At 64.3% G+C, this 26527-nt stretch overlaps 1 protein-coding gene across 1 annotated transcript in view; it reads right to left on the reverse strand.

Annotated features, from left to right (window-relative positions):
- DYM (dymeclin) overlaps positions 1 to 26527 on the reverse strand; it is a 214918-nt gene that overhangs the window by 62317 nt on the left and 126074 nt on the right. The window contains exon 14 of the mRNA XM_048504322.1: positions 21660 to 21851. Coding sequence (XP_048360279.1) covers positions 21660 to 21851 — 192 coding nt within the window. The remainder of the gene's footprint in view (positions 1 to 21659; positions 21852 to 26527) is intronic.

Here is a 26527-nt window from a genome sequence, read left to right on the forward strand (position 1 = left end):
AATCTGGGGAGCTTAATCGTGCATGACATACAAGCGCAATAATAAAATTTATGACAACATTATGTGAGCAGTCTTTCCTCTAAGAACTCTTAACAATTCTTAAAGTGATAACCTCTGTCATGAACTGCAAGTCCATACAGTGCTTGAATTCTGTCGATATATATAGATTTGGTGAATCAATCACATCCATGCATATCCCCACAAGAGCATGGATGGGATGGATTTACCAAAAATAATTTACCCCGGCTGCTATTATGAGAATCCTACCTGATGAAGATTAATCGAAAATGGCTAGAAACGCGCATTCCGTTCGTCCTGTGCAGACGGTGTTGCGAGATTCTCTAATACTACATAGACTTGTATACCTGCTTTCAATTGAAGATTGTCTCGACAGAATTCAAGCACTGTATGGACTTGCAGTTCATGACAGAGGCTATCACTTTAAGAATTGTTAAGAGTTCTTAGAGGAAAGACTGCACACATAGTATTGTCATAAATTTTATTATTGCACTCTGTTATTGCATTTTATGCACTTGTATGTCATGCACGTTTATGCACATAAAAGCGGTTGATGCAACGCGCATTTTTTTGACTGTGCCTTGAACGTTGCATCAGGGAGGTTTTGATAACCTGAGGAGCTTGTCAGATGTCTGAGATGTCTGCTTAGAGCAGCAGTGGCGTAGTGGCTAAGAGCAGGTGCATTCTAATCTGGAGGAACCGGATTTGATTCCCTGCTCTGCCGCTTGAGCTGTGGAGGCTGATCTGGGGAATTCAGATTAGCCTGTGCACTCCCACACACGCCAGCTGGGTGACCTTGGGCTAGTCACAGCTCTTCGGAGCTCTCTCAGCCCCACCCACCTCACAGGGTGTTTATTGTGAGGGGGGAAGGGCAAGGAGATTGTAAACCCCTTTGAGTCTCCTGCAGGAGAGAAAGGGGGGATATAAACCCAAACTCCTCCTCCTCTTCTTCCTCTTCCTCCTCCTCAATCTGATCTGATCGGCAGAGTGGGGATTTGAGCTTGGTTTCCTAGACCCTAACCTGACACTTTAACCACCACACCATGCTAGGCTCAAACCTCATGCCCTGAAAACCGTTGGTCACTGGGTCTGTTTAGTGCAGGGGTGTCCAACTCTGATGCCCAGAAGTTCGTGGATTACGATTCCATCAGGGACTGATGGTAACCGTAGTCCATGAACATCTGGGGTGCCAGAGTTGGACACCCCTGGTTTAGTGCTTCTGGCGATGCTGTGAATTAATGACCTCCGAAATGTCCTATCGTTAACAGCCTTGCTTTAAGGACTCAAATCTAGCCGTTCCACTGCAAACCTAAATGGCTACCCCCTGACACCACTCAAATCAGTGTGTGTGTTTGAAACCTGGAAAAAGCCATTTGAAACAGAGAAGAAGAAGAAGAAGAAGAAGAAGAAGAAGAAGAAGAAGAAGAAGAAGAAGAAGAAGAAGAAGAAGAAGAAGAAGAAGAAGAAGAAGAAGAAGAAGAAGAAGAAGAAGAGCAGGAGGAGGAGGAGGAGGAGGAGGAGTTTGGATTTATATCCCCCCTTTCTCTCCTGCAGGAGTCTCAAAGGGGCTGACAATCTCCTTGCCCTTCCCCCCTCACAACAAACCCTGTGAGGTAGGTGGGGCTGAGAGAGCTCCGAGAAGCTGTGACTAGCCCAAGGTCACCCAGCTGGCGTGTGTTGGAGTGCACAGGCTAATCTGAATTCCCCAGATCAGCCTCCACAGCTCAGGCGGCAGAGCTGGGAATCAAACCCGGTTCCTACAGATTAGATACACGAGCTCTTAACCTCCTACGCCACTGCTGCTCCTGAAAGCACAGTACAAGCCAAATTGGTGACGAGTCAAATAAATAAAATAAATATCAGATGGGTTTAAACTCAGGCAGCCTTATGGATAAATTAAAGGTTTCGAACACAAGGTCTTGTCTTTAGCACGGCCACACCTTCATCACTCTTTCTGACATCTTAACATACCAAATACATTGATATCAGAAGCTCTTTCCCTTCAGCTCCTCTAGGTACAAACAGGAAGGAAACACCACGGGAGACCTGCTGTAGCGTAGCAGTTCGCTCCCAGCAATCGTTTCAGATTAAGTGTTGTTGCTGGTGACGTTCCTGCTTATTTTTAAAGTTTATTCCCTTGGACATCGGATAAAAGTTCCTCGCTGAGTCTGATAAACACAAAAGACGATGCCGCTCGCTTTCCTGTCTCACAGGGTAGAAGCAACGGCTGGAGCAAACTGCAAGAGACGCAGAAAAAAAAATAGGGTATTTTTCCACCAACAAGTTTCCCTAACGGAAGGATACAAGAACAGTTCCCAAATGCCATTTCCTTTATAGCCGTATTTGCCTCTGTGGACAGGGAATTTTGATATCTGCGCTGATATAGTCCCGTGCGTCAGGCTGCAAAACTGTATTTTCCAATTAGGAACAGGGAAATTGTACTACGCTTGCAATAACATCAATATTTTGTAATTCACTCAGGATTATCAGATGTTCAAAGAGGTTCACAGACATTGTTTTGCCGTATTCCTTCTAGCAACCTGTGAGGTAGGTTAGCATTATTATCTTCACATATTGCCAATGGCGAGATCAGGTGAAGAGCTTGCCTAGGCAAACTAGTAGGATGACAGGTGAGATTCAAATGGCCACCTCTCCGATGTATAGGTGGCAACGCCTCTGAAACGGATTGGTTAAAGCGAGTTCACAGCACAGAACATTCACAGAAGCTCCAACTGCTCAGAGAAGACAGTTGCAAGAATCTATGCAATTGAGAGAGAGGACTAATGTCCAGCTGCTAGAGAATTTGACAGTTTTGTTTTTCATCCAAACCCAATCCAAAGGGGTAGTTTAGCAAACAGTGGGCCTTTCCCCACTTACCTTAAGCCCCGCGCTACTCTCTTCAAGTAGCGTGGGGTCCTTGGGCACTCCCCAGGACAGGGGCGGCCAAAGCGAAGCCGCCCCGACGCTGCTGCGGTCGCGCCCCCTCAGCGCGCGGCATCCCTGGCGCTGGAGAAAACGGTGCCTGTTGATGACCCCGCACAGATCGCGGGGTCATGGGGACGCCCGGGCACACGCCAGGGATGCCACGCGCTAAGAGCAGCGCATGGCATAGGGGGGATCGCTTCGAGTGGGGAAAGGCCCAGTGAGACTGGGGTGGATTTGATACACAGTGTAAATGATTTTCAATTGCACAAAACTTCTCATTTTATGAGATGAAAAACTGGTCTGCCCCTTCCCAGCAGAAGGACCCAGGAATATCTGCGCTCACTGAAAGCACGCTTTGAATGTTCATGGGCATCTTATCGTCAAACACAGGGATTACTTTTACGCAGGATGTTCACGGAGCCTGGATTTTAGCCCTCAAGGAGATTTACTGCCCCCCGCCTGCATTCCTACTTTTGCTGTTAAAAATGGACGCCGACTCTCCTGTTTTCATCCAGATACACATTTACATACAGATCAGTCCCTGTAATTTCTAGGTAAGATCCAAGAAGACATCTGATCAGCTCCACAGGTTGCCAGCTCTGGCTTGGAGATTTGGAGGTGGCGTTTAGGGAGGCAGAGTTTGGGGAGGGTCCTCTGTGGAGCATAATTAGGGTTTCCAGGGCCCCTCTACCTGCCACTGCTCAGCCAGCTTCCACAATATACAATTTGTACAAAAACTGGCTTACAGTCCAAAGACGATGGCTTGCAGTCCAAAGGCTGATGGCCACTTGGCTAGTTATAAAACTGGATGAAAAGCATAAACGAATGGAGGGGGGATGTATCTGAAAACGGCAGGTGGAGGCCTAGCTCTCCTTTTGCAAACACCTTTCTGATGTGTCAGAAAAGGGGGGAGGTGATGCAGGTAAGCAAGAGCGCAAAACCACCTCCCTGCCTTTTGAAGGGAACACGCCGGAGCCGCTTAATTGCCCTCGACAGAAACCCTGTCAGTCTGGCATGACTGCCCCCCCTCCTCCCCCAAAAGCAACAACTCAAGGCTAAGATTTCTGAAGAACCTTAATTAACAGACTACAATAAGAGAGAGTCGGGAGAAACGAGAGCACGGGCATATGCTGCACAAAAAGAAAGGAAGAAAAAGGCCCTTGTATTTCAGGAAAATCCAATTAATCTTTTTTTTCCCCTTCCCAAGGCAATGTAACATGAGTTGCTCTCCGACTCTGGGACGCAAGCTGAAAGATCCGTGTGGGAACTGGAAACACTTTCTTTTACTCTGACAGCGTGTTGGCAGGGGCGACTGAGCTTATGTTATACTCCCTCCATGCGCCCACAATAGGCACCGGGGAGAGAATAGATGCAAATGGCTGGCTAGGAACTCGAGGCCCTGCGTGAAGCAGTGAGGCAAACACCTAATTTTGTTTATGTATTTATATCCTGCTTTCCTCCTCAATGGGAACCCCGGAGGATTACACGGCACCGTCCTCTTCGCTTCTATATATTATCCTCACCACTCCCATCTGTTCTATATTATCCTCACCACTTTCAGGAAGTGGGAGGGACCAGTTAGGGCCGTGGTGGCGAACCTTTGGCACTCCAGATGTTATGGACTACAATTCCCATCAGCCCCTGTCAGCATGTCCAATTGGCCATGCTGGCAGGGGCTGATGGGAATTGTAGTCCATAACATCTGGAGTGCCAAAGGTTCGCCGCCACTGAGGGCTTTCGGCCTGCAAGGCTGCTGACTACTTGAGATTTGATTGGTTGTGCCATGGTGTGAGGTAACGTTGGGCTGAGAGGGTGCGATTGGCCAGTGGCACAGTTGAGATTTGAACCTGGATCTCACAGATTCCAGCTCCACACTCTCTTTACCCTCATTACATCATAAAGTGGGTAAATTCTCTCCTACAAAAAACCCCCAGTGTTAGGCCCCCCCGCCCCCCCCCCCCGGCCTCCTCCAGGCCAACTTTTTACATGTCAGGCTTGGGAGCATGAGAAGCTCAACAGATATTTGTTCCGTCAATGGTTGGCTGATTGGTCTCTCAACCACTCCCTATACTGCAAAAATCTTCTCAAATAAGCTCTTCCTTGGACAATGGGGCACACACTGGGATGCGTCCACATGGCTCCGTGGTATTATTTTCCTTTGGTGTGTTTATCTGTCTGACAATACGGCAATTAATTTTATGGACCTAAATTCACCTTCTTTATCCTTAACAGAGCAGGGGTTCCCAACATGGCACCTGTGGGAATCACGGCACCCACCAGGTAGTTTTAGGAAGTGGGAGGGGCTAGTTCGGGCTTTTGCCCAGCAAGGCTTCTGACTGACTAATGGAGATTTGATTGGTTGTGCAGATTTTTTAAAATGTTGCTTTGGCATTAGCTGCCACCACAGAACAAGGATCTCCACTGGGTTACTGAAGTTCAGGTGAAGTTAAGATCATTTTGTGGCTGGCTCCGCCTCCGTGGAAGCCATTTTGTTGTGCACCCGCCATGCTGAATCAGAATTTCAAACGTACGCACAGTCTCAAAAAGGTTGGGGAGCCCCAGAACAGAAGCTGAGAATGTCTTTTTGAGAAAAAAAAAAGGATTCTCCAAAAAATTAAATGTGTTTTTAAAAACAAAACAAAAAACTGAAACACACTCTTTAGATGTACACTCCTCTCCCCATTTAGATTTCCCGCACTGGTCTTAACCTGCATCATTTTCCTGACTATTCGAGGCACACAGTGGGTGTGCCAGACAAAATCACAGACAGATAAGATGGTATTAGATGTCGTCAGGATGCTGATAAGAAAGTGATGCCTCACCGTCTCATACTGCAAAGTTCTACAATCTTAGATGAATGAAAGCTGACTAAGGGCGAATCTAGACAAGGCAGAAGGAACAGCATGCCTGTGGTGTCTGCCAGGACATGGTCACCAATGGGGTGTGACTCCCTTTGACACTCGGGCTAGCCTTCTAACCAGATTGCATCAGCACCAGTGAAGTGTCAGCTCCCAGGAGCAATGCAAGATGTTGATTCTGACAAATGAAGCCCCACAAATCTCTCCCGTGTTCTATTATGAGCAGCAGTGGCGTAGTGGCTAACAGCAGTGACTAACAGCAGGTGCATTCTGATCTGGAGGAACCGGGTTTGATTCCCAGCTCTGCCACTTGAGCTGTGGAGGCTTATCTGGGGAATTCAGATTAGCCTCTACACTCCCACACACGCCAGCTGGGTGACTCATATTCAGGTGGCTTTCCAGATATTCATACTTATCAGCTCTTCACCAGCATGGCTGCTAATTGGCCATGCTGATAGAGGGGCTGATAAACCAGTTCCTGAACATCTGGAGAGCCGCAGGTTCCCTACCCCTGGGCTAGTCACAGCTTCTCGGAGCTCTCTCAGCCCCACCTACCTCACAGGGTGTGGGGGGGGAGGGCATGGAGATTGTCAGCCCCTTTGAGTCTCCTGCAGAAGAGAAAGGGGGGATATAAATCCAAACTCCTCCTCCTCCTCCTCCTCCTCCTCCTCCTCTTCCTCTTCCTCTTCCTCTTCCTCTTCCTCTTCTTCTTCTTCTTCTTCTTCAATATTCACTATTCAATATTCACTGTTGGCATGGGGACAGGTTATTTCTTTATTTGATACCCCGCTGTCCCCGCTAAAGCGAGCTCAGAGCAGCTTCCAGTACATATAATTACAATTTGCAAATAAATATTGGTTAAATAATGAAACGTCAGAAACACTGCTGAGCTGTCCTTTATGTTACAAAACCTGATTGACACCAACAACGCCGGATCTTCCCCTCAGGAGAGGAGAGCTGAAATTCTGTAGTTCGACATCTGTATGTTTTGTAATGTTATGGATTGGTTTGTTTACATTTGTTACTTATTGGGGTTTTATATGTTTTTACCTTTGGTTGTATACCACTTAGAGCCCTTTGAGGGTGGGCGGTATAGTAAAAGTAATAATAAATGAATGAAATGAATGAATGAATGAATGAAACTGCAAAGATTGTCATGCCCTTATATAAAGCAGTGGCGCGACCACACTTGGAGTACTGTGTTCAGTTCTGGTCGCCACATCTCAAAAAGGATATCGAAGAGATAGAAAAAGTGCAGAGAAGGGCAGCGAGGACGATTGAGGGACTGGAGCACCTTCCTTATGAGGAGAGGCTGCAGCATTTGGGACTCTTTAGTTTGGAGAGGAGACGTCTGAGGGGGGATATGACTGAAGTCTATAAAATTATGCATGGGGTAGAAAATGTTGACAGAGAGAAATTTTTCTCTCTTTCTCACAATACTAGAACCAGGGGGCATCCATTGAAAATGCTGGGGGGAAGAATTAGGACTAATCAAAGGAAACACTTTTAGGACTAATAAAAGTAAACACTCCAGCAGGCTCTTTCTTATGTTTTTATGTTCTTAATGAATAAATTAACTGTGTTGTATGAAACAGTTAGCTTATGGTGCTAAAACGTGCCCAAGAGCGGGTGACACTCCCCTCAACCAGGTTTTTAAGAAAAAAGGGGAGGGAATGGGGGAAGGGAAGTGAGGACAGCAAGATGGCCGTGTCACACCATTAGCCATCAGCTAACTATAGCCCTGGCATGAAAGCTCCAACTTGAAGGTCCTGCAGAATTGAGATCTCGCAAGGCCCTGGTCTCATTGGACAGAGCATTCCATCAGGCCGGGGCCGAAAAGGCCATGGCCCTAGTTGACGAACGTAAAAGCAGGATCTCCAGCAACTGTGCTTATTCCCGGGGGCAATAGTTCACGGGAAGAGCCTCTGCTTGGCATACAGGTTCAATTCCCACCATCTCCAGTTAAAACTTTTAGCTGATGGGAAAGACTCCTGTCTAAGATCCTGGGGAGCAGCTGTCAGTCTGACAGTCGTGACCTTAAAGAACCAAAGCTCTGATTCAGTTTAAAGCAGTTTCACACGAGATTTCACATGTGTCATCTCTGGGGCCCAGTTCACAATACTGATCATGACCCTATGATCACAATACTGATCATGACCCTCATGACCTATCAGAGCCGCAAAGACTGCCTCTGGCCCTATGCTCCAGCAGAATATTTAAGACTTCTTGGCACACTCCCTTTCATTTGCTATTGGCCCCTAAGTCAAGGAAGCAGGGACATGTGGAGAGGCACATGCTGTAGCTGGACCTCAGCAGCAGAAATCCCTCTGCTCGGAAGCTTCCTGAACTCAGAGCCTGTGCATTTTCTTGCAAGATCAGTATTCGAGTGCTGGCCAGGGTCTAGGTAAGATGACTTGTGATGGTTATTCTGTATAATGACTCAACCCAAGCCTTTAAGGTAGGATGGGCTACAAAACGAACAAAAGCAAAATGTTTTTGCCAGACAGCTTTCAGTTTCCGCATTGGTCACGTAAAGTTCTGTATCTCAGGAGAAAAACAGATTGTGACTGCCAATTCATGATATATCCCACATACACAGAGTCACAGCATGAAACCACAAAGATACCGGTAGGCCTGATAAAAATCAACGAAGGAGCAGACAGTAGAAGACTGCTTATCCTCATTTTAACGTATTTGTGTGTGGGGGGGGGTGGGGGGGGGGGGGGGAAGGGGGGGGGAGGGGGGGGGGAGGGGGGGGGGGAGGCTGGGGGTGGGGGGGGAGGGGTTTGGGGGGGTGGGGGGGTGGGGGGGGGGGGGGGGGGGGGGGGGGGTGGGTGGGGGGGGGGGGGGGTGGGGGGGGGGGGGGGTGGGGGGGGGGGGGGGGGGGGGGGGGGGGGGGTGGGGGGGGGGGGGGGTGGGGGGGGGGGGGGGTGGGGGGGGGGGGGGGTGGGGGGGGGGGGGGGTGGGGGGGGGGGGGGGTGGGGGGGGGGGGGGGTGGGGGGGGGGGGGGGTGGGGGGGGGGGGGGGTGGGGGGGGGGGGGGGTGGGGGGGGGGGGGGGTGGGGGGGGGGGGGGGTGGGGGGGGGGGGGGGTGGGGGGGGGGGGGGGTGGGGGGGGGGGGGGGTGGGGGGGGGGGGGGGTGGGGGGGGGGGGGGGTGGGGGGGGGGGGGGGTGGGGGGGGGGGGGGGTGGGGGGGGGGGGGGGTGGGGGGGGGGGGGGGTGGGGGGGGGGGGGGGTGGGGGGGGGGGGGGGTGGGGGGGGGGGGGGGTGGGGGGGGGGGGGGGTGGGGGGGGGGGGGGGTGGGGGGGGGGGGGGGTGGGGGGGGGGGGGGGTGGGGGGGGGGGGGGGTGGGGGGGGGGGGGGGTGGGGGGGGGGGGGGGTGGGGGGGGGGGGGGGTGGGGGGGGGGGGGGGTGGGGGGGGGGGGGGGTGGGGGGGGGGGGGGGTGGGGGGGGGGGGGGGTGGGGGGGGGGGGGGGTGGGGGGGGGGGGGGGTGGGGGGGGGGGGGGGTGGGGGGGGGGGGGGGTGGGGGGGGGGGGGGGTGGGGGGGGGGGGGGGTGGGGGGGGGGGGGGGTGGGGGGGGGGGGGGGTGGGGGGGGGGGGGGGTGGGGGGGGGGGGGGGTGGGGGGGGGGGGGGGTGGGGGGGGGGGGGGGTGGGGGGGGGGGGGGGTGGGGGGGGGGGGGGGTGGGGGGGGGGGGGGGTGGGGGGGGGGGGGGGTGGGGGGGGGGGGGGGTGGGGGGGGGGGGGGGTGGGGGGGGGGGGGGGTGGGGGGGGGGGGGGGTGGGGGGGGGGGGGGGTGGGGGGGGGGGGGGGTGGGGGGGGGGGGGGGTGGGGGGGGGGGGGGGTGGGGGGGGGGGGGGGTGGGGGGGGGGGGGGGTGGGGGGGGGGGGGGGTGGGGGGGGGGGGGGGTGGGGGGGGGGGGGGGTGGGGGGGGGGGGGGGTGGGGGGGGGGGGGGGTGGGGGGGGGGGGGGGTGGGGGGGGGGGGGGGTGGGGGGGGGGGGGGGTGGGGGGGGGGGGGGGTGGGGGGGGGGGGGGGTGGGGGGGGGGGGGGGTGGGGGGGGGGGGGGGTGGGGGGGGGGGGGGGTGGGGGGGGGGGGGGGTGGGGGGGGGGGGGGGTGGGGGGGGGGGGGGGTGGGGGGGGGGGGGGGTGGGGGGGGGGGGGGGTGGGGGGGGGGGGGGGTGGGGGGGGGGGGGGGTGGGGGGGGGGGGGGGTGGGGGGGGGGGGGGGTGGGGGGGGGGGGGGGTGGGGGGGGGGGGGGGTGGGGGGGGGGGGGGGTGGGGGGGGGGGGGGGTGGGGGGGGGGGGGGGTGGGGGGGGGGGGGGGTGGGGGGGGGGGGGGGTGGGGGGGGGGGGGGGTGGGGGGGGGGGGGGGTGGGGGGGGGGGGGGGTGGGGGGGGGGGGGGGTGGGGGGGGGGGGGGGTGGGGGGGGGGGGGGGTGGGGGGGGGGGGGGGTGGGGGGGGGGGGGGGTGGGGGGGGGGGGGGGTGGGGGGGGGGGGGGGTGGGGGGGGGGGGGGGTGGGGGGGGGGGGGGGTGGGGGGGGGGGGGGGTGGGGGGGGGGGGGGGTGGGGGGGGGGGGGGGTGGGGGGGGGGGGGGGTGGGGGGGGGGGGGGGTGGGGGGGGGGGGGGGTGGGGGGGGGGGGGGGTGGGGGGGGGGGGGGGTGGGGGGGGGGGGGGGTGGGGGGGGGGGGGGGTGGGGGGGGGGGGGGGTGGGGGGGGGGGGGGGTGGGGGGGGGGGGGGGTGGGGGGGGGGGGGGGTGGGGGGGGGGGGGGGTGGGGGGGGGGGGGGGTGGGGGGGGGGGGGGGTGGGGGGGGGGGGGGGTGGGGGGGGGGGGGGGTGGGGGGGGGGGGGGGTGGGGGGGGGGGGGGGTGGGGGGGGGGGGGGGTGGGGGGGGGGGGGGGTGGGGGGGGGGGGGGGTGGGGGGGGGGGGGGGTGGGGGGGGGGGGGGGTGGGGGGGGGGGGGGGTGGGGGGGGGGGGGGGTGGGGGGGGGGGGGGGTGGGGGGGGGGGGGGGTGGGGGGGGGGGGGGGTGGGGGGGGGGGGGGGTGGGGGGGGGGGGGGGTGGGGGGGGGGGGGGGTGGGGGGGGGGGGGGGTGGGGGGGGGGGGGGGTGGGGGGGGGGGGGGGTGGGGGGGGGGGGGGGTGGGGGGGGGGGGGGGTGGGGGGGGGGGGGGGTGGGGGGGGGGGGGGGTGGGGGGGGGGGGGGGTGGGGGGGGGGGGGGGTGGGGGGGGGGGGGGGTGGGGGGGGGGGGGGGTGGGGGGGGGGGGGGGTGGGGGGGGGGGGGGGTGGGGGGGGGGGGGGGTGGGGGGGGGGGGGGGTGGGGGGGGGGGGGGGTGGGGGGGGGGGGGGGTGGGGGGGGGGGGGGGTGGGGGGGGGGGGGGGTGGGGGGGGGGGGGGGTGGGGGGGGGGGGGGGTGGGGGGGGGGGGGGGTGGGGGGGGGGGGGGGTGGGGGGGGGGGGGGGTGGGGGGGGGGGGGGGTGGGGGGGGGGGGGGGTGGGGGGGGGGGGGGGTGGGGGGGGGGGGGGGTGGGGGGGGGGGGGGGTGGGGGGGGGGGGGGGTGGGGGGGGGGGGGGGTGGGGGGGGGGGGGGGTGGGGGGGGGGGGGGGTGGGGGGGGGGGGGGGTGGGGGGGGGGGGGGGTGGGGGGGGGGGGGGGTGGGGGGGGGGGGGGGTGGGGGGGGGGGGGGGTGGGGGGGGGGGGGGGTGGGGGGGGGGGGGGGTGGGGGGGGGGGGGGGTGGGGGGGGGGGGGGGTGGGGGGGGGGGGGGGTGGGGGGGGGGGGGGGTGGGGGGGGGGGGGGGTGGGGGGGGGGGGGGGTGGGGGGGGGGGGGGGTGGGGGGGGGGGGGGGTGGGGGGGGGGGGGGGTGGGGGGGGGGGGGGGTGGGGGGGGGGGGGGGTGGGGGGGGGGGGGGGTGGGGGGGGGGGGGGGTGGGGGGGGGGGGGGGTGGGGGGGGGGGGGGGTGGGGGGGGGGGGGGGTGGGGGGGGGGGGGGGTGGGGGGGGGGGGGGGTGGGGGGGGGGGGGGGTGGGGGGGGGGGGGGGTGGGGGGGGGGGGGGGTGGGGGGGGGGGGGGGTGGGGGGGGGGGGGGGTGGGGGGGGGGGGGGGTGGGGGGGGGGGGGGGTGGGGGGGGGGGGGGGTGGGGGGGGGGGGGGGTGGGGGGGGGGGGGGGTGGGGGGGGGGGGGGGTGGGGGGGGGGGGGGGTGGGGGGGGGGGGGGGTGGGGGGGGGGGGGGGTGGGGGGGGGGGGGGGTGGGGGGGGGGGGGGGTGGGGGGGGGGGGGGGTGGGGGGGGGGGGGGGTGGGGGGGGGGGGGGGTGGGGGGGGGGGGGGGTGGGGGGGGGGGGGGGTGGGGGGGGGGGGGGGTGGGGGGGGGGGGGGGTGGGGGGGGGGGGGGGTGGGGGGGGGGGGGGGTGGGGGGGGGGGGGGGTGGGGGGGGGGGGGGGTGGGGGGGGGGGGGGGTGGGGGGGGGGGGGGGTGGGGGGGGGGGGGGGTGGGGGGGGGGGGGGGTGGGGGGGGGGGGGGGTGGGGGGGGGGGGGGGTGGGGGGGGGGGGGGGTGGGGGGGGGGGGGGGTGGGGGGGGGGGGGGGTGGGGGGGGGGGGGGGTGGGGGGGGGGGGGGGTGGGGGGGGGGGGGGGTGGGGGGGGGGGGGGGTGGGGGGGGGGGGGGGTGGGGGGGGGGGGGGGTGGGGGGGGGGGGGGGTGGGGGGGGGGGGGGGTGGGGGGGGGGGGGGGTGGGGGGGGGGGGGGGTGGGGGGGGGGGGGGGTGGGGGGGGGGGGGGGTGGGGGGGGGGGGGGGTGGGGGGGGGGGGGGGTGGGGGGGGGGGGGGGTGGGGGGGGGGGGGGGTGGGGGGGGGGGGGGGTGGGGGGGGGGGGGGGTGGGGGGGGGGGGGGGTGGGGGGGGGGGGGGGTGGGGGGGGGGGGGGGTGGGGGGGGGGGGGGGTGGGGGGGGGGGGGGGTGGGGGGGGGGGGGGGTGGGGGGGGGGGGGGGTGGGGGGGGGGGGGGGTGGGGGGGGGGGGGGGTGGGGGGGGGGGGGGGTGGGGGGGGGGGGGGGTGGGGGGGGGGGGGGGTGGGGGGGGGGGGGGGTGGGGGGGGGGGGGGGTGGGGGGGGGGGGGGGTGGGGGGGGGGGGGGGTGGGGGGGGGGGGGGGTGGGGGGGGGGGGGGGTGGGGGGGGGGGGGGGTGGGGGGGGGGGGGGGTGGGGGGGGGGGGGGGTGGGGGGGGGGGGGGGTGGGGGGGGGGGGGGGTGGGGGGGGGGGGGGGTGGGGGGGGGGGGGGGTGGGGGGGGGGGGGGGTGGGGGGGGGGGGGGGTGGGGGGGGGGGGGGGTGGGGGGGGGGGGGGGTGGGGGGGGGGGGGGGTGGGGGGGGGGGGGGGTGGGGGGGGGGGGGGGTGGGGGGGGGGGGGGGTGGGGGGGGGGGGGGGTGGGGGGGGGGGGGGGTGGGGGGGGGGGGGGGTGGGGGGGGGGGGGGGTGGGGGGGGGGGGGGGTGGGGGGGGGGGGGGGTGGGGGGGGGGGGGGGTGGGGGGGGGGGGGGGTGGGGGGGGGGGGGGGTGGGGGGGGGGGGGGGTGGGGGGGGGGGGGGGTGGGGGGGGGGGGGGGTGGGGGGGGGGGGGGGTGGGGGGGGGGGGGGGTGGGGGGGGGGGGGGGTGGGGGGGGGGGGGGGTGGGGGGGGGGGGGGGTGGGGGGGGGGGGGGGTGGGGGGGGGGGGGGGTGGGGGGGGGGGGGGGTGGGGGGGGGGGGGGGTGGGGGGGGGGGGGGGTGGGGGGGGGGGGGGGTGGGGGGGGGGGGGGGTGGGGGGGGGGGGGGGTGGGGGGGGGGGGGGGTGGGGGGGGGGGGGGGTGGGGGGGGGGGGGGGTGGGGGGGGGGGGGGGTGGGGGGGGGGGGGGGTGGGGGGGGGGGGGGGTGGGGGGGGGGGGGGGTGGGGGGGGGGGGGGGTGGGGGGGGGGGGGGGTGGGGGGGGGGGGGGGTGGGGGGGGGGGGGGGTGGGGGGGGGGGGGGGTGGGGGGGGGGGGGGGTGGGGGGGGGGGGGGGTGGGGGGGGGGGGGGGTGGGGGGGGGGGGGGGTGGGGGGGGGGGGGGGTGGGGGGGGGGGGGGGTGGGGGGGGGGGGGGGTGGGGGGGGGGGGGGGTGGGGGGGGGGGGGGGTGGGGGGGGGGGGGGGTGGGGGGGGGGGGGGGTGGGGGGGGGGGGGGGTGGGGGGGGGGGGGGGTGGGGGGGGGGGGGGGTGGGGGGGGGGGGGGGTGGGGGGGGGGGGGGGTGGGGGGGGGGGGGGGTGGGGGGGGGGGGGGGTGGGGGGGGGGGGGGGTGGGGGGGGGGGGGGGTGGGGGGGGGGGGGGGTGGGGGGGGGGGGGGGTGGGGGGGGGGGGGGGTGGGGGGGGGGGGGGGTGGGGGGGGGGGGGGGTGGGGGGGGGGGGGGGTGGGGGGGGGGGGGGGTGGGGGGGGGGGGGGGTGGGGGGGGGGGGGGGTGGGGGGGGGGGGGGGTGGGGGGGGGGGGGGGTGGGGGGGGGGGGGGGTGGGGGGGGGGGGGGGTGGGGGGGGGGGGGGGTGGGGGGGGGGGGGGGTGGGGGGGGGGGGGGGTGGGGGGGGGGGGGGGTGGGGGGGGGGGGGGGTGGGGGGGGGGGGGGGTGGGGGGGGGGGGGGGTGGGGGGGGGGGGGGGTGGGGGGGGGGGGGGGTGGGGGGGGGGGGGGGTGGGGGGGGGGGGGGGTGGGGGGGGGGGGGGGTGGGGGGGGGGGGGGGTGGGGGGGGGGGGGGGTGGGGGGGGGGGGGGGTGGGGGGGGGGGGGGGTGGGGGGGGGGGGGGGTGGGGGGGGGGGGGGGTGGGGGGGGGGGGGGGTGGGGGGGGGGGGGGGTGGGGGGGGGGGGGGGTGGGGGGGGGGGGGGGTGGGGGGGGGGGGGGGTGGGGGGGGGGGGGGGTGGGGGGGGGGGGGGGTGGGGGGGGGGGGGGGTGGGGGGGGGGGGGGGTGGGGGGGGGGGGGGGTGGGGGGGGGGGGGGGTGGGGGGGGGGGGGGGTGGGGGGGGGGGGGGGTGGGGGGGGGGGGGGGTGGGGGGGGGGGGGGGTGGGGGGGGGGGGGGGTGGGGGGGGGGGGGGGTGGGGGGGGGGGGGGGTGGGGGGGGGGGGGGGTGGGGGGGGGGGGGGGTGGGGGGGGGGGGGGGTGGGGGGGGGGGGGGGTGGGGGGGGGGGGGGGTGGGGGGGGGGGGGGGTGGGGGGGGGGGGGGGTGGGGGGGGGGGGGGGTGGGGGGGGGGGGGGGTGGGGGGGGGGGGGGGTGGGGGGGGGGGGGGGTGGGGGGGGGGGGGGGTGGGGGGGGGGGGGGGTGGGGGGGGGGGGGGGTGGGGGGGGGGGGGGGTGGGGGGGGGGGGGGGTGGGGGGGGGGGGGGGTGGGGGGGGGGGGGGGTGGGGGGGGGGGGGGGTGGGGGGGGGGGGGGGTGGGGGGGGGGGGGGGTGGGGGGGGGGGGGGGTGGGGGGGGGGGGGGGTGGGGGGGGGGGGGGGTGGGGGGGGGGGGGGGTGGGGGGGGGGGGGGGTGGGGGGGGGGGGGGGTGGGGGGGGGGGGGGGTGGGGGGGGGGGGGGGTGGGGGGGGGGGGGGGTGGGGGGGGGGGGGGGTGGGGGGGGGGGGGGGTGGGGGGGGGGGGGGGTGGGGGGGGGGGGGGGTGGGGGGGGGGGGGGGTGGGGGGGGGGGGGGGTGGGGGGGGGGGGGGGTGGGGGGGGGGGGGGGTGGGGGGGGGGGGGGGTGGGGGGGGGGGGGGGTGGGGGGGGGGGGGGGTGGGGGGGGGGGGGGGTGGGGGGGGGGGGGGGTGGGGGGGGGGGGGGGTGGGGGGGGGGGGGGGTGGGGGGGGGGGGGGGTGGGGGGGGGGGGGGGTGGGGGGGGGGGGGGGTGGGGGGGGGGGGGGGTGGGGGGGGGGGGGGGTGGGGGGGGGGGGGGGTGGGGGGGGGGGGGGGTGGGGGGGGGGGGGGGTGGGGGGGGGGGGGGGTGGGGGGGGGGGGGGGTGGGGGGGGGGGGGGGTGGGGGGGGGGGGGGGTGGGGGGGGGGGGGGGTGGGGGGGGGGGGGGGTGGGGGGGGGGGGGGGTGGGGGGGGGGGGGGGTGGGGGGGGGGGGGGGTGGGGGGGGGGGGGGGTGGGGGGGGGGGGGGGTGGGGGGGGGGGGGGGTGGGGGGGGGGGGGGGTGGGGGGGGGGGGGGGTGGGGGGGGGGGGGGGTGGGGGGGGGGGGGGGTGGGGGGGGGGGGGGGTGGGGGGGGGGGGGGGTGGGGGGGGGGGGGGGTGGGGGGGGGGGGGGGTGGGGGGGGGGGGGGGTGGGGGGGGGGGGGGGTGGGGGGGGGGGGGGGTGGGGGGGGGGGGGGGTGGGGGGGGGGGGGGGTGGGGGGGGGGGGGGGTGGGGGGGGGGGGGGGTGGGGGGGGGGGGGGGTGGGGGGGGGGGGGGGTGGGGGGGGGGGGGGGTGGGGGGGGGGGGGGGTGGGGGGGGGGGGGGGTGGGGGGGGGGGGGGGTGGGGGGGGGGGGGGGTGGGGGGGGGGGGGGGTGGGGGGGGGGGGGGGTGGGGGGGGGGGGGGGTGGGGGGGGGGGGGGGTGGGGGGGGGGGGGGGTGGGGGGGGGGGGGGGTGGGGGGGGGGGGGGGTGGGGGGGGGGGGGGGTGGGGGGGGGGGGGGGTGGGGGGGGGGGGGGGTGGGGGGGGGGGGGGGTGGGGGGGGGGGGGGGTGGGGGGGGGGGGGGGTGGGGGGGGGGGGGGGTGGGGGGGGGGGGGGGTGGGGGGGGGGGGGGGTGGGGGGGGGGGGGGGTGGGGGGGGGGGGGGGTGGGGGGGGGGGGGGGTGGGGGGGGGGGGGGGTGGGGGGGGGGGGGGGTGGGGGGGGGGGGGGGTGGGGGGGGGGGGGGGTGGGGGGGGGGGGGGGTGGGGGGGGGGGGGGGTGGGGGGGGGGGGGGGTGGGGGGGGGGGGGGGTGGGGGGGGGGGGGGGTGGGGGGGGGGGGGGGTGGGGGGGGGGGGGGGTGGGGGGGGGGGGGGGTGGGGGGGGGGGGGGGTGGGGGGGGGGGGGGGTGGGGGGGGGGGGGGGTGGGGGGGGGGGGGGGTGGGGGGGGGGGGGGGTGGGGGGGGGGGGGGGTGGGGGGGGGGGGGGGTGGGGGGGGGGGGGGGTGGGGGGGGGGGGGGGTGGGGGGGGGGGGGGGTGGGGGGGGGGGGGGGTGGGGGGGGGGGGGGGTGGGGGGGGGGGGGGGTGGGGGGGGGGGGGGGTGGGGGGGGGGGGGGGTGGGGGGGGGGGGGGGTGGGGGGGGGGGGGGGTGGGGGGGGGGGGGGGTGGGGGGGGGGGGGGGTGGGGGGGGGGGGGGGTGGGGGGGGGGGGGGGTGGGGGGGGGGGGGGGTGGGGGGGGGGGGGGGTGGGGGGGGGGGGGGGTGGGGGGGGGGGGGGGTGGGGGGGGGGGGGGGTGGGGGGGGGGGGGGGTGGGGGGGGGGGGGGGTGGGGGGGGGGGGGGGTGGGGGGGGGGGGGGGTGGGGGGGGGGGGGGGTGGGGGGGGGGGGGGGTGGGGGGGGGGGGGGGTGGGGGGGGGGGGGGGTGGGGGGGGGGGGGGGTGGGGGGGGGGGGGGGTGGGGGGGGGGGGGGGTGGGGGGGGGGGGGGGTGGGGGGGGGGGGGGGTGGGGGGGGGGGGGGGTGGGGGGGGGGGGGGGTGGGGGGGGGGGGGGGTGGGGGGGGGGGGGGGTGGGGGGGGGGGGGGGTGGGGGGGGGGGGGGGTGGGGGGGGGGGGGGGTGGGGGGGGGGGGGGGTGGGGGGGGGGGGGGGTGGGGGGGGGGGGGGGTGGGGGGGGGGGGGGGTGGGGGGGGGGGGGGGTGGGGGGGGGGGGGGGTGGGGGGGGGGGGGGGTGGGGGGGGGGGGGGGTGGGGGGGGGGGGGGGTGGGGGGGGGGGGGGGTGGGGGGGGGGGGGGGTGGGGGGGGGGGGGGGTGGGGGGGGGGGGGGGTGGGGGGGGGGGGGGGTGGGGGGGGGGGGGGGTGGGGGGGGGGGGGGGTGGGGGGGGGGGGGGGTGGGGGGGGGGGGGGGTGGGGGGGGGGGGGGGTGGGGGGGGGGGGGGGTGGGGGGGGGGGGGGGTGGGGGGGGGGGGGGGTGGGGGGGGGGGGGGGTGGGGGGGGGGGGGGGTGGGGGGGGGGGGGGGTGGGGGGGGGGGGGGGTGGGGGGGGGGGGGGGTGGGGGGGGGGGGGGGTGGGGGGGGGGGGGGGTGGGGGGGGGGGGGGGTGGGGGGGGGGGGGGGTGGGGGGGGGGGGGGGTGGGGGGGGGGGGGGGTGGGGGGGGGGGGGGGTGGGGGGGGGGGGGGGTGGGGGGGGGGGGGGGTGGGGGGGGGGGGGGGTGGGGGGGGGGGGGGGTGGGGGGGGGGGGGGGTGGGGGGGGGGGGGGGTGGGGGGGGGGGGGGGTGGGGGGGGGGGGGGGTGGGGGGGGGGGGGGGTGGGGGGGGGGGGGGGTGGGGGGGGGGGGGGGTGGGGGGGGGGGGGGGTGGGGGGGGGGGGGGGTGGGGGGGGGGGGGGGTGGGGGGGGGGGGGGGTGGGGGGGGGGGGGGGTGGGGGGGGGGGGGGGTGGGGGGGGGGGGGGGTGGGGGGGGGGGGGGGTGGGGGGGGGGGGGGGTTGGGGGGGGGGGGGGTTGGGGGGGGGGGGGGGGTTGGGGGGGGGGGGGTGTGGGGGGGGGGGGCGGTGGGGGGGGGGGGGGGTGGGGGAGGGGGGGGGGGGGGGGGGGGGGGGGTGGGGGAGCCTCCTTGTGAACTCAGGCAGATCATGAGAGGGAGGGCAAGAAGGGATGAGCCAATGCTTGGCTCTTGGGGCCTTCCCTTACAGGCCCAGAGTAATGCCCATCGCCACTTTGGAAGACATTTTCCTCCAGGCCAGATTGGCCAGGAATCCCGGACGTTTTTTGCCTTCCTCTGGGCATAGACAGGGCTCACTGGGGGAGTAGGGGCAATAGTTGTGAATTTCCTGTGCTGTGCAGTGGGTTGAATTAGATGACCTTTGACGTACCTTCCAGGTCTATGTTTCAAATGTAGCACATTGCAAAACCCGGGTTTTCCCCCCCCCCCCCCCCCCCCATGGGCATTCTATATTAACTTACCTTCCTATCTCCACAAAGGCTATTACCAGAATACTTCCAAGGGGTGCCTCGCATTAAGAAATCTAGATCATTAGTATTCTCAGTAGAGGAAGTCCGCAGAGCCAATACTTGGTGCATGTGTGCATATACACACATAAACAGTAATAACAAAGTTCTTCATTCTTTGGCAGGTTACTAAAACTCAGCGAATATACAGACTTCTTTTCATCCTCAAAGCTCATGGAATTAGGGGGAAAATGCTCAAGAAAGAGAAAACCGATGAATATCCCCCAAACAAGTGGGAGCGATGTTTGAATAAATTCATGCAAAGTCATTTCTTTACAGATCACAGGATACAGCAATGAAGTCTGAGTAATTATAATGGCATGTATTTATGTCTAGGGTGTGTACATACAATTCTGTGTATTCCCATTATATTTACTTGCTTACACAAGCAAAGCACGTGAAAACATGAATAATTAGAATAAAACTGTTCCATGCGCCGATTGTACTACTCGATGTTCATTAATTCTGTCTTAGGAATTTTTTTCCCTAATAGCCCAAAGCGCTTCATAAGTTATGGATGGATGGATGCACACAGGCTGGGATCAAAATAACCATTCTGGGCATGCCCACGGGATTGGATACATCTGAAGGGGTTTGTCAATTTCCCCTCCAAAACGCTAAATGGATACATCATACAGGTGACTTTTCTGACTTTTCAAGGTCTAAACCCGTGCTGGCAGGGACTGATGGGAATTGTAGTCCATAACATCTGGAGTGCCAAAGGTTCGCCATCACTGGTCTAAACTGTTTGGGACTACAGAATTTACTTCCACACACCCCCTGCTACTCTAGTGAGTTGCTGCACAGGATATTTTCTTTGGAGGAGAAGTGGTGTATCTAGGAAAAATGTAGCCCAGTGCAAAATTTGAGTTTTCCACCCCACCCCCACCATGGGCAGCCACCCTCCCCTACCATGACCAAACAATGGGGGTTTTTTTGCACCAGGTCTCGAAGTCAGTGTATGGATCTGGGGAGAAGGGTGTGTGGGGCGATTTTCCGCCCCATGTGACTAAATCCCTATATCGCCCTGCTAGGCCCCTCCGCTCCTCGGAGGCGGACCTTCTGGCGATCCCTGGCCCCAAAGTGGTCCGGCTAGCCTCCACAAGGGCCAGGGCTTTTACGGCCCTGGCCCCTACCTGGTGGAACAGGCTCCCAGGTGAGATCAGGGCCCTGCGGGACATACAGAGTTTCCGCAGGGCCTGTAAAACGGACCTGTTCCGCCAGGTGTTTGGCCAGCTGGGATAACACCACACTCCTGTGATAAATATCTGGCCTCCTGTGGGTGCAAGAATGGGGAAGGGGAAACAATTTTAATTGCCATCTGAACTTTTATAATTTATATATGGTTTTAACTGGGATTGGGTGTGAAATGGATTTTAACTGTTTTATATAATTGATGGACACCGCCCTGAGGCCTTCGGGGAAGGCGGTATAGAAGTTTGTTTAATTAATTAATTAATTAATTAATTAATTAATTAATTAATTAATTAATTAATTAATTAGTTAATTAAATGGCCACAGCCCAGGGACATTTGACCCCATATGTTCCCCTGGGTGTTACCCCCCCACCCCGGGGAAAATAGACTAGCATCCACTGGTGACTGGGCCTTTATTGTTGGTGACTCCAACAACATAGATTTCCTAGCTTGCCCCTTCTTGGGGACAGGTAAAGAAGCATTGGAAGATGAGATTTGGAGAATTTTAAGGATAGAGGATCCAGTCAAGAATTTAGCTGCAATGGCTAAACTTGATCTAACTCATTCAAGGACTGATGGAGAATCTGTAGGATCTTTTCAGCGGGGTTCGGTTTCAATTTGTTTTTAACGCAGTTATTTGTCATAATCCAGAGACAAATTATTTCAGATTCTGTGTCCATTTGACGCAAAGTGCCTTTTCTTTGTGACCTATGTTACTTTTTAGTTGAAAACGCTGGATTATGCTGAACACGGCAATGTTAATCTCCTTTCATTTTTTAGAACAATGCATTAAGGAATTAAAACTCTGCTGCGGCATCATCTGCGCTGACACGGCTGTGTGATGCAGTAATCTTGGCTTTATTTGTTATTCTTTGTATCTTGTAAAAGTGAACGGCCTTGAAAACGTTTAGAGCTGTAAAGTGGCATATAAATAATTGCAAAATACAAAGATAGAAAACCACCCTGGAAATCTGAGCAGGGTTTTGGTTTGAGAGATACAGGCCTGAAGGAGCCGTGGGCACGCAGAAATTTGCACTATGGCTCTTTGGATCTTGGCCAAAGCATTTCATTCCCTTTGTATCCCATTCATAGATTCATAGAGTTGGAAGAGACCACAAAGGCCACTAAGTCCAACCCCAAGCCATGCAGGAACACACAATCAAAGAACTCCTAACATATGTTCATCCAGCCTCTGTTTAAAAACCTCCAAAGGACACTCCACCACTCTCCGAGGCAGTGAATTCCACTGTCGAACAGCCCTGACAGTCAGAAAGTTCTTCCCAATGTTTAGGTGGAATCTCTTTTCCTGCACCATTACTCCGTGTCCTAGTCTATCCTTCGCCGTAGCCCCCCCGCCCGCCCCCTGACCCTTTTGGCAATCAAATTCAAGGGCCCCAAAACTGCAAGCTGTCAACTAGAGTCACATTCCTGTGAATAGCTGTGGTTTTCACTTTGCAATTTGCAAGTATATATTTTATTTTCTTAGCGAATACTAGACATGATGTCACTAACTGAACTTCCTATATTTTGGTGTTTGGTGGTTGCCGGGTTTTGTCCAACGCTTTGACAGACGTCTGCGGACTCAGGGATGCGGTGGCTGCAGCTGCTATTCCGACCCCGTTCCTTAAAACGTGGAGCTCGCTACTCACGTAATCCGGAAGCGGAGAACCGTCCAAGGAGAGGGAACTTCTCAAGGACTGCGTGGCCTGCTCCAGAACTTTGTTGTGCTTTTTGGACAACAGCGAAAACAAACTGGAAAAGAAAGAACAAAAGAAAAGCAAAAAAAAAAGTTTTTTTTAAAAAAACCCCAAAAGCAACCGAGTAAAAATTCACAAACGGGTTTCTCCGAAGCTAGATTGTCAGCAGTGCTGCCAAACTAGTAACCTCGCACAGGAAATAACGTTCATCGGAAAGGCATGCTTTGGAAACGGAATTCTGCAAACAACAGGGTTATTTTGATAATGGTGCGTTTCTGGAAGGGTTTGCAAGGCTGACAGTTGTGTTTTCGTGGCCGACAGGAGTAACTGCAAACAACTAAGAGCTGGTGCAGATGGGACATAAAGTTAGCTCTTAATGAGAGTTAAGTGATCCGTCTGGGGGATGTTCGCCCCCTCTTGTAGGAATCTGCACCATCCCTTAGGGCCGCCTGCTGCTGACTGACTGCCAATCAACGTTAACCATAATTGACACAGAAGTGGGAGGGGGTGCTCTGAACTGAGCATCTGGGGCCAGGATTAGCGCTCATTCCTCTACTAAGGAGATTGCCCATCAGTTGGGAATTCCTCAGTGCCCCTGCTGTGTGTGCACTGACTTTCAGAGGTAAATGGCCACTGGAGACATGGCCTTTTCTGTGGTGGCGCCTTCACTCTGGAACTCCCCTTCTAGGTAACTAGAAGCCAAGCCCATCTTATGGCTTAATAAAATGGGCTCTGGTGGACGGAGGGGGGGGGGGAGGTACGCTGCTGTTCCTACCTTCTCCTCCCCCCAGTCGCCTCTGACGCTGCTTCTCTGCCCACCCCCCAACCAGTGGCGTATCTGCCTAGGGACAAGGGGTACTCCTAGGGACAAGGGTTTGCTGCTGACAGTAAGTTACCCAGCTTGTCCCAGGTTGGTATGTGGGGGGGGGGGGGTGAGAGGGCGGATGGGGGAGGCTTGTGGCAGGATTGTCCTTTCCCAGGGTGGTGTGGCGGGAGGGGGGGTAGGAGAGGGCGGATGGGGAAACAGAGAGAGGGTGGCAGCATTTCACGATAAATATGTTCTTGTTTTGCAAAACAAAAATCCCTTAGGTTTCACACAGTTCATACAGGCTGGTCTTTCTTGGAGGACGGCAAAGTTTTCCTCTTTCTACCCAAGCAGTTTACGATTTAATCCCTAACAATTTCAACAGCAGCACCTTGGCTAGTGACTCTGAACACTCTTCTATTGGCTCACTTAGTCCGTATTCCAAATGTTCTTCACAAAGTTCTATCCTGAATATTCCTTGATGTGTCAGTGGGACCTTGAGAGGGTTCTTGAGTTCTTGAAATCATAGAATCTAACATCAAAGTTAATGATAATTCATATAGCTCATTTCAAAACACCCTTCACTTTTCACTATTATTCTTTATTTTTAGAATAATATAAATAACATGCTTTTCATTTATCTTGGAATTCTTTAACTGGTTTGTCAAAGGCTTTCACGGCCGGATTCAACTGGTTCTGGAGGGTTTTCTGGGCTGTGTGGCTGTGGTCTGGTGGATTTTGTTCTTAAAGTTTCGCCTGCATCTGTGGCAGGCATCTTCAGAGGTGTATCACAGTGTGAAACACACTTTTCTCTGTGATACACCTCTGAAGATGCCAGCCACAGATGCAGGCGAAACGTTAGGAACAAAATCCACCAGGCCACGGCCACGCAGCCCGGAAAACCCTCCAGAACCACTTTAACTGGTTGCTTATTCACAAAATTTATTGTAGCTTTGGTTCCGCATGTCCAGATGTACATCACAAAGTACGTGGCTCAGAAAGACAGAGACGTATTTTATTTAGCTTAATGCTTCACTGTAGTTCAAAATAAAGATTTTATATCCATCTGACGACACCCTCAAACCACAAATGCAATTTTCACACCATTACACTGAATTATGCATACTGTACCGGGACAGCCTTCGTACTGAGTTACGTCTCATGAAAACAAGTTCTCGATTCTGCAGGTTTAGAAAGGTCTAGAAAGGCAACAGCAGCAGCTACTCCTCTCAAAAGTTTCACACATGTGCCAACAAGGTCCCAAGAAATTATTCCAAAAGCATCCACTCCACAAGTATAGTACCCTTATAGGATGTGGTCTCAATCACCTTCCCCACATGCTGGGCTAAACCAAGGCTTTGGCAGGGTCTAAAGCCAGTCAGGGTTTAAATCTGCAGCCTGAAGGCCGCTTACAAACTACTACTAGGCACGAAATCATAATCGTGGTGTACTGCCAAGTTGCAACTGAATCACGGCAATTCTAGGACTGATGGGTTTCCAAAGCAAGAGGTGAACAGAGGCGGTTTCCCATTGCCTGTCTCTGTGTAGCGACCCTGGACTTCTCTGGTGGTCTCCCATGGAGAGATAGAAAAAGTGCAGAGAAGGGTAACGAGGATGATTGAGGGACTGGAGCACCTTCCTTAAGAGGAGAGGAGAGGAGAGGCTTGGGCGTCTTAGTTGATAGTTCCATGGAATGTCAACTCAATGCATGGCAGCTGTGAAAAAGGCAAACTCTATGCTGGGGATAATTAGGAAAGGAATTGAGAATAAAACTGCAAGGATTGTCATGCCCTTATATAAAGCCGTGGTGCGACCGCACTTGGAGTACTGTGTTCAGTTCTGGTCGCCATATCTCAAAAAGGATATAGAAGAGATAGAAAAAGTGCAGAGAAGGGCAACGAGGATGATTGAAGGATTGGAGCACCTTCCCTATGAGGAGAGGCTGCAGCGTTTGGGACTCTTTAGTTTGGAGAGGAGACGTCTGAGGGGGGATATGATTGAAGTCCATAAAATTATGCATGGGGTAGAAAATGTTGACAGAGAGAAATTTCTCTCTTTCTCACAATACTAGAACCAGGGGGCATTCATTGAAAATGCTGGGGGGAAGAATTAGGACTAATAAAAGGAAACACTTCTTCACGCAACGTGTGATTGGTGTTTGGAATATGCTGCCACAGGAGGTGGGGATGGCCACTAACCTGGATAGTTTTAAAAGGGGCTTGGACAGATTGATGGAGGAGAAGTCAATCTATGGCTCCCAATCTTGATCCTCCTTGATCTGAGATTGCAAATGCCTTAGCAGACCAGGTGCTCAGGAGCAGGAGCAGCAGAAGGCCATTGCTTTCACATCCTGCATGTGAGCTCCCAAAGGTACCTGGTGGGCCACTGCGAGTAGCAGAGTGCTGGACTAGATGGACTCTGGTCTGATCCAGCAGGCTCGTTCTTATGTTCTTATGAAAGTATGAACCAGGGCAGACCCTTCTTAGCTGCCAGCTGCTGAGGAGAGAGGGCTGTGGTGGTGGAAAGTGATGTCAACTCACAGTTGACCCTGCCGGGTTTTCCAGGCAAAAGACATTCGGAGGTGGTCTGCCATTGTCTGCCCCCACGTGGTTTAAGAGGGTGCTCAGAGAACTGTACTGGCCTGTGGAGGAGTGGGGAATCAAACCTGGTTCTTTAGATCAGAGGGTGCCGCTCTTAACCATGCCGGCTCAGTAACACGAGAGTTAATCAGGGTGATTCAGGACACAAAGAAACTTCTCAAACAGCAACTGGCCAGAACACACCATGGGGCAAAAAACAAGCCTTTTCAAAGCTTTCAAGGTACAGATCTGCTCTTGCCTGGCTGCACCCAAGATCCCCACCGCTGCCGCTGCCGCCATTTTGCAGCAGTCAGAACCTGTTAGGTTTGACTGCCAAATAAAGGCTTCGTTTTTAACAGCAAGAGCCTGACCAAGGTCCTCTTCACCTCAATTCGCTTTTTCTCATACCTCAATAGAAACATCCCCTGACCACATTTTAAAAAAAACAACAGGGTCAATTCACTCTTCCTTCCCTTTTCAGAGTTAGAAGAAGAGAAAGAGTTTGGATTTACACCTCCTTTACTCAACCGTTAGGAGTCTCAAAGCGGCTTACGATCTCCCTCCCTTCTCCTCCCCACAACGTACGCCTTGTGAAGTAGGTGGGGCAGAAAGAGTTCAGAGAGAACTGTGACTGGCCCAAGGTCACCCAGCAGGCTTCAGGTGGAGAAGTGGGGAATCGAACCCGGTTCACCGGATTAGAGTCTGCCGCTCTTATCCACTACACCACAGGTGTCAAACTCGCAGCCCTCCAGATGTTATGGACTACAGTTCCCATCATCCCCTGCCAGCAAAATGCTGGCAGGGGATGATGGGAATTGTAGTCCATAACATCTGGAGGGCCACGAGTTTGACACCTATGCACTACACCATGCTGGCCGTTAGCCAGACTGCTGTGTTACGCCCGCTCTTATGTTAACACAAATTATGGTTAGTTTAAAAACAGAGTTTGTACCCAGTGTCTGATGCAAATCTGCAAAACCCAGGCTAAGCTAACCACGATTAATTGTAAAGTAGCAGGCAAACACTTAGCACAACAACAACAACAACAACACAACACAACAACCATCCTGCACAGGCCATGACCCAATCAGACTGATTGTTGTTGCAGGTGGGAACAGGAGCACGCTAGGAGAAAGCAAACACCTTGCGGGGAAAACCAGGGAAAAATAATTAGAGCCTAGGCCAAGGCTATAAGACGCAATGGCCCGCAGGGAAAAAAATGAACGAATAAACACTTAGACCAACAACACTGTGCATATAAATAGCCCTTCTAAACATCCATTGTATTGTGCAAATAAACCAATTGGTGATAAGCTATTACATTAAGAATACAGATGCAAACCTAAA

The sequence above is a fragment of the Sphaerodactylus townsendi genome, linkage group LG07, assembly GCF_021028975.2.
Source record: "Sphaerodactylus townsendi isolate TG3544 linkage group LG07, MPM_Stown_v2.3, whole genome shotgun sequence".
NCBI lineage: Eukaryota > Metazoa > Chordata > Lepidosauria > Squamata > Sphaerodactylidae > Sphaerodactylus > Sphaerodactylus townsendi.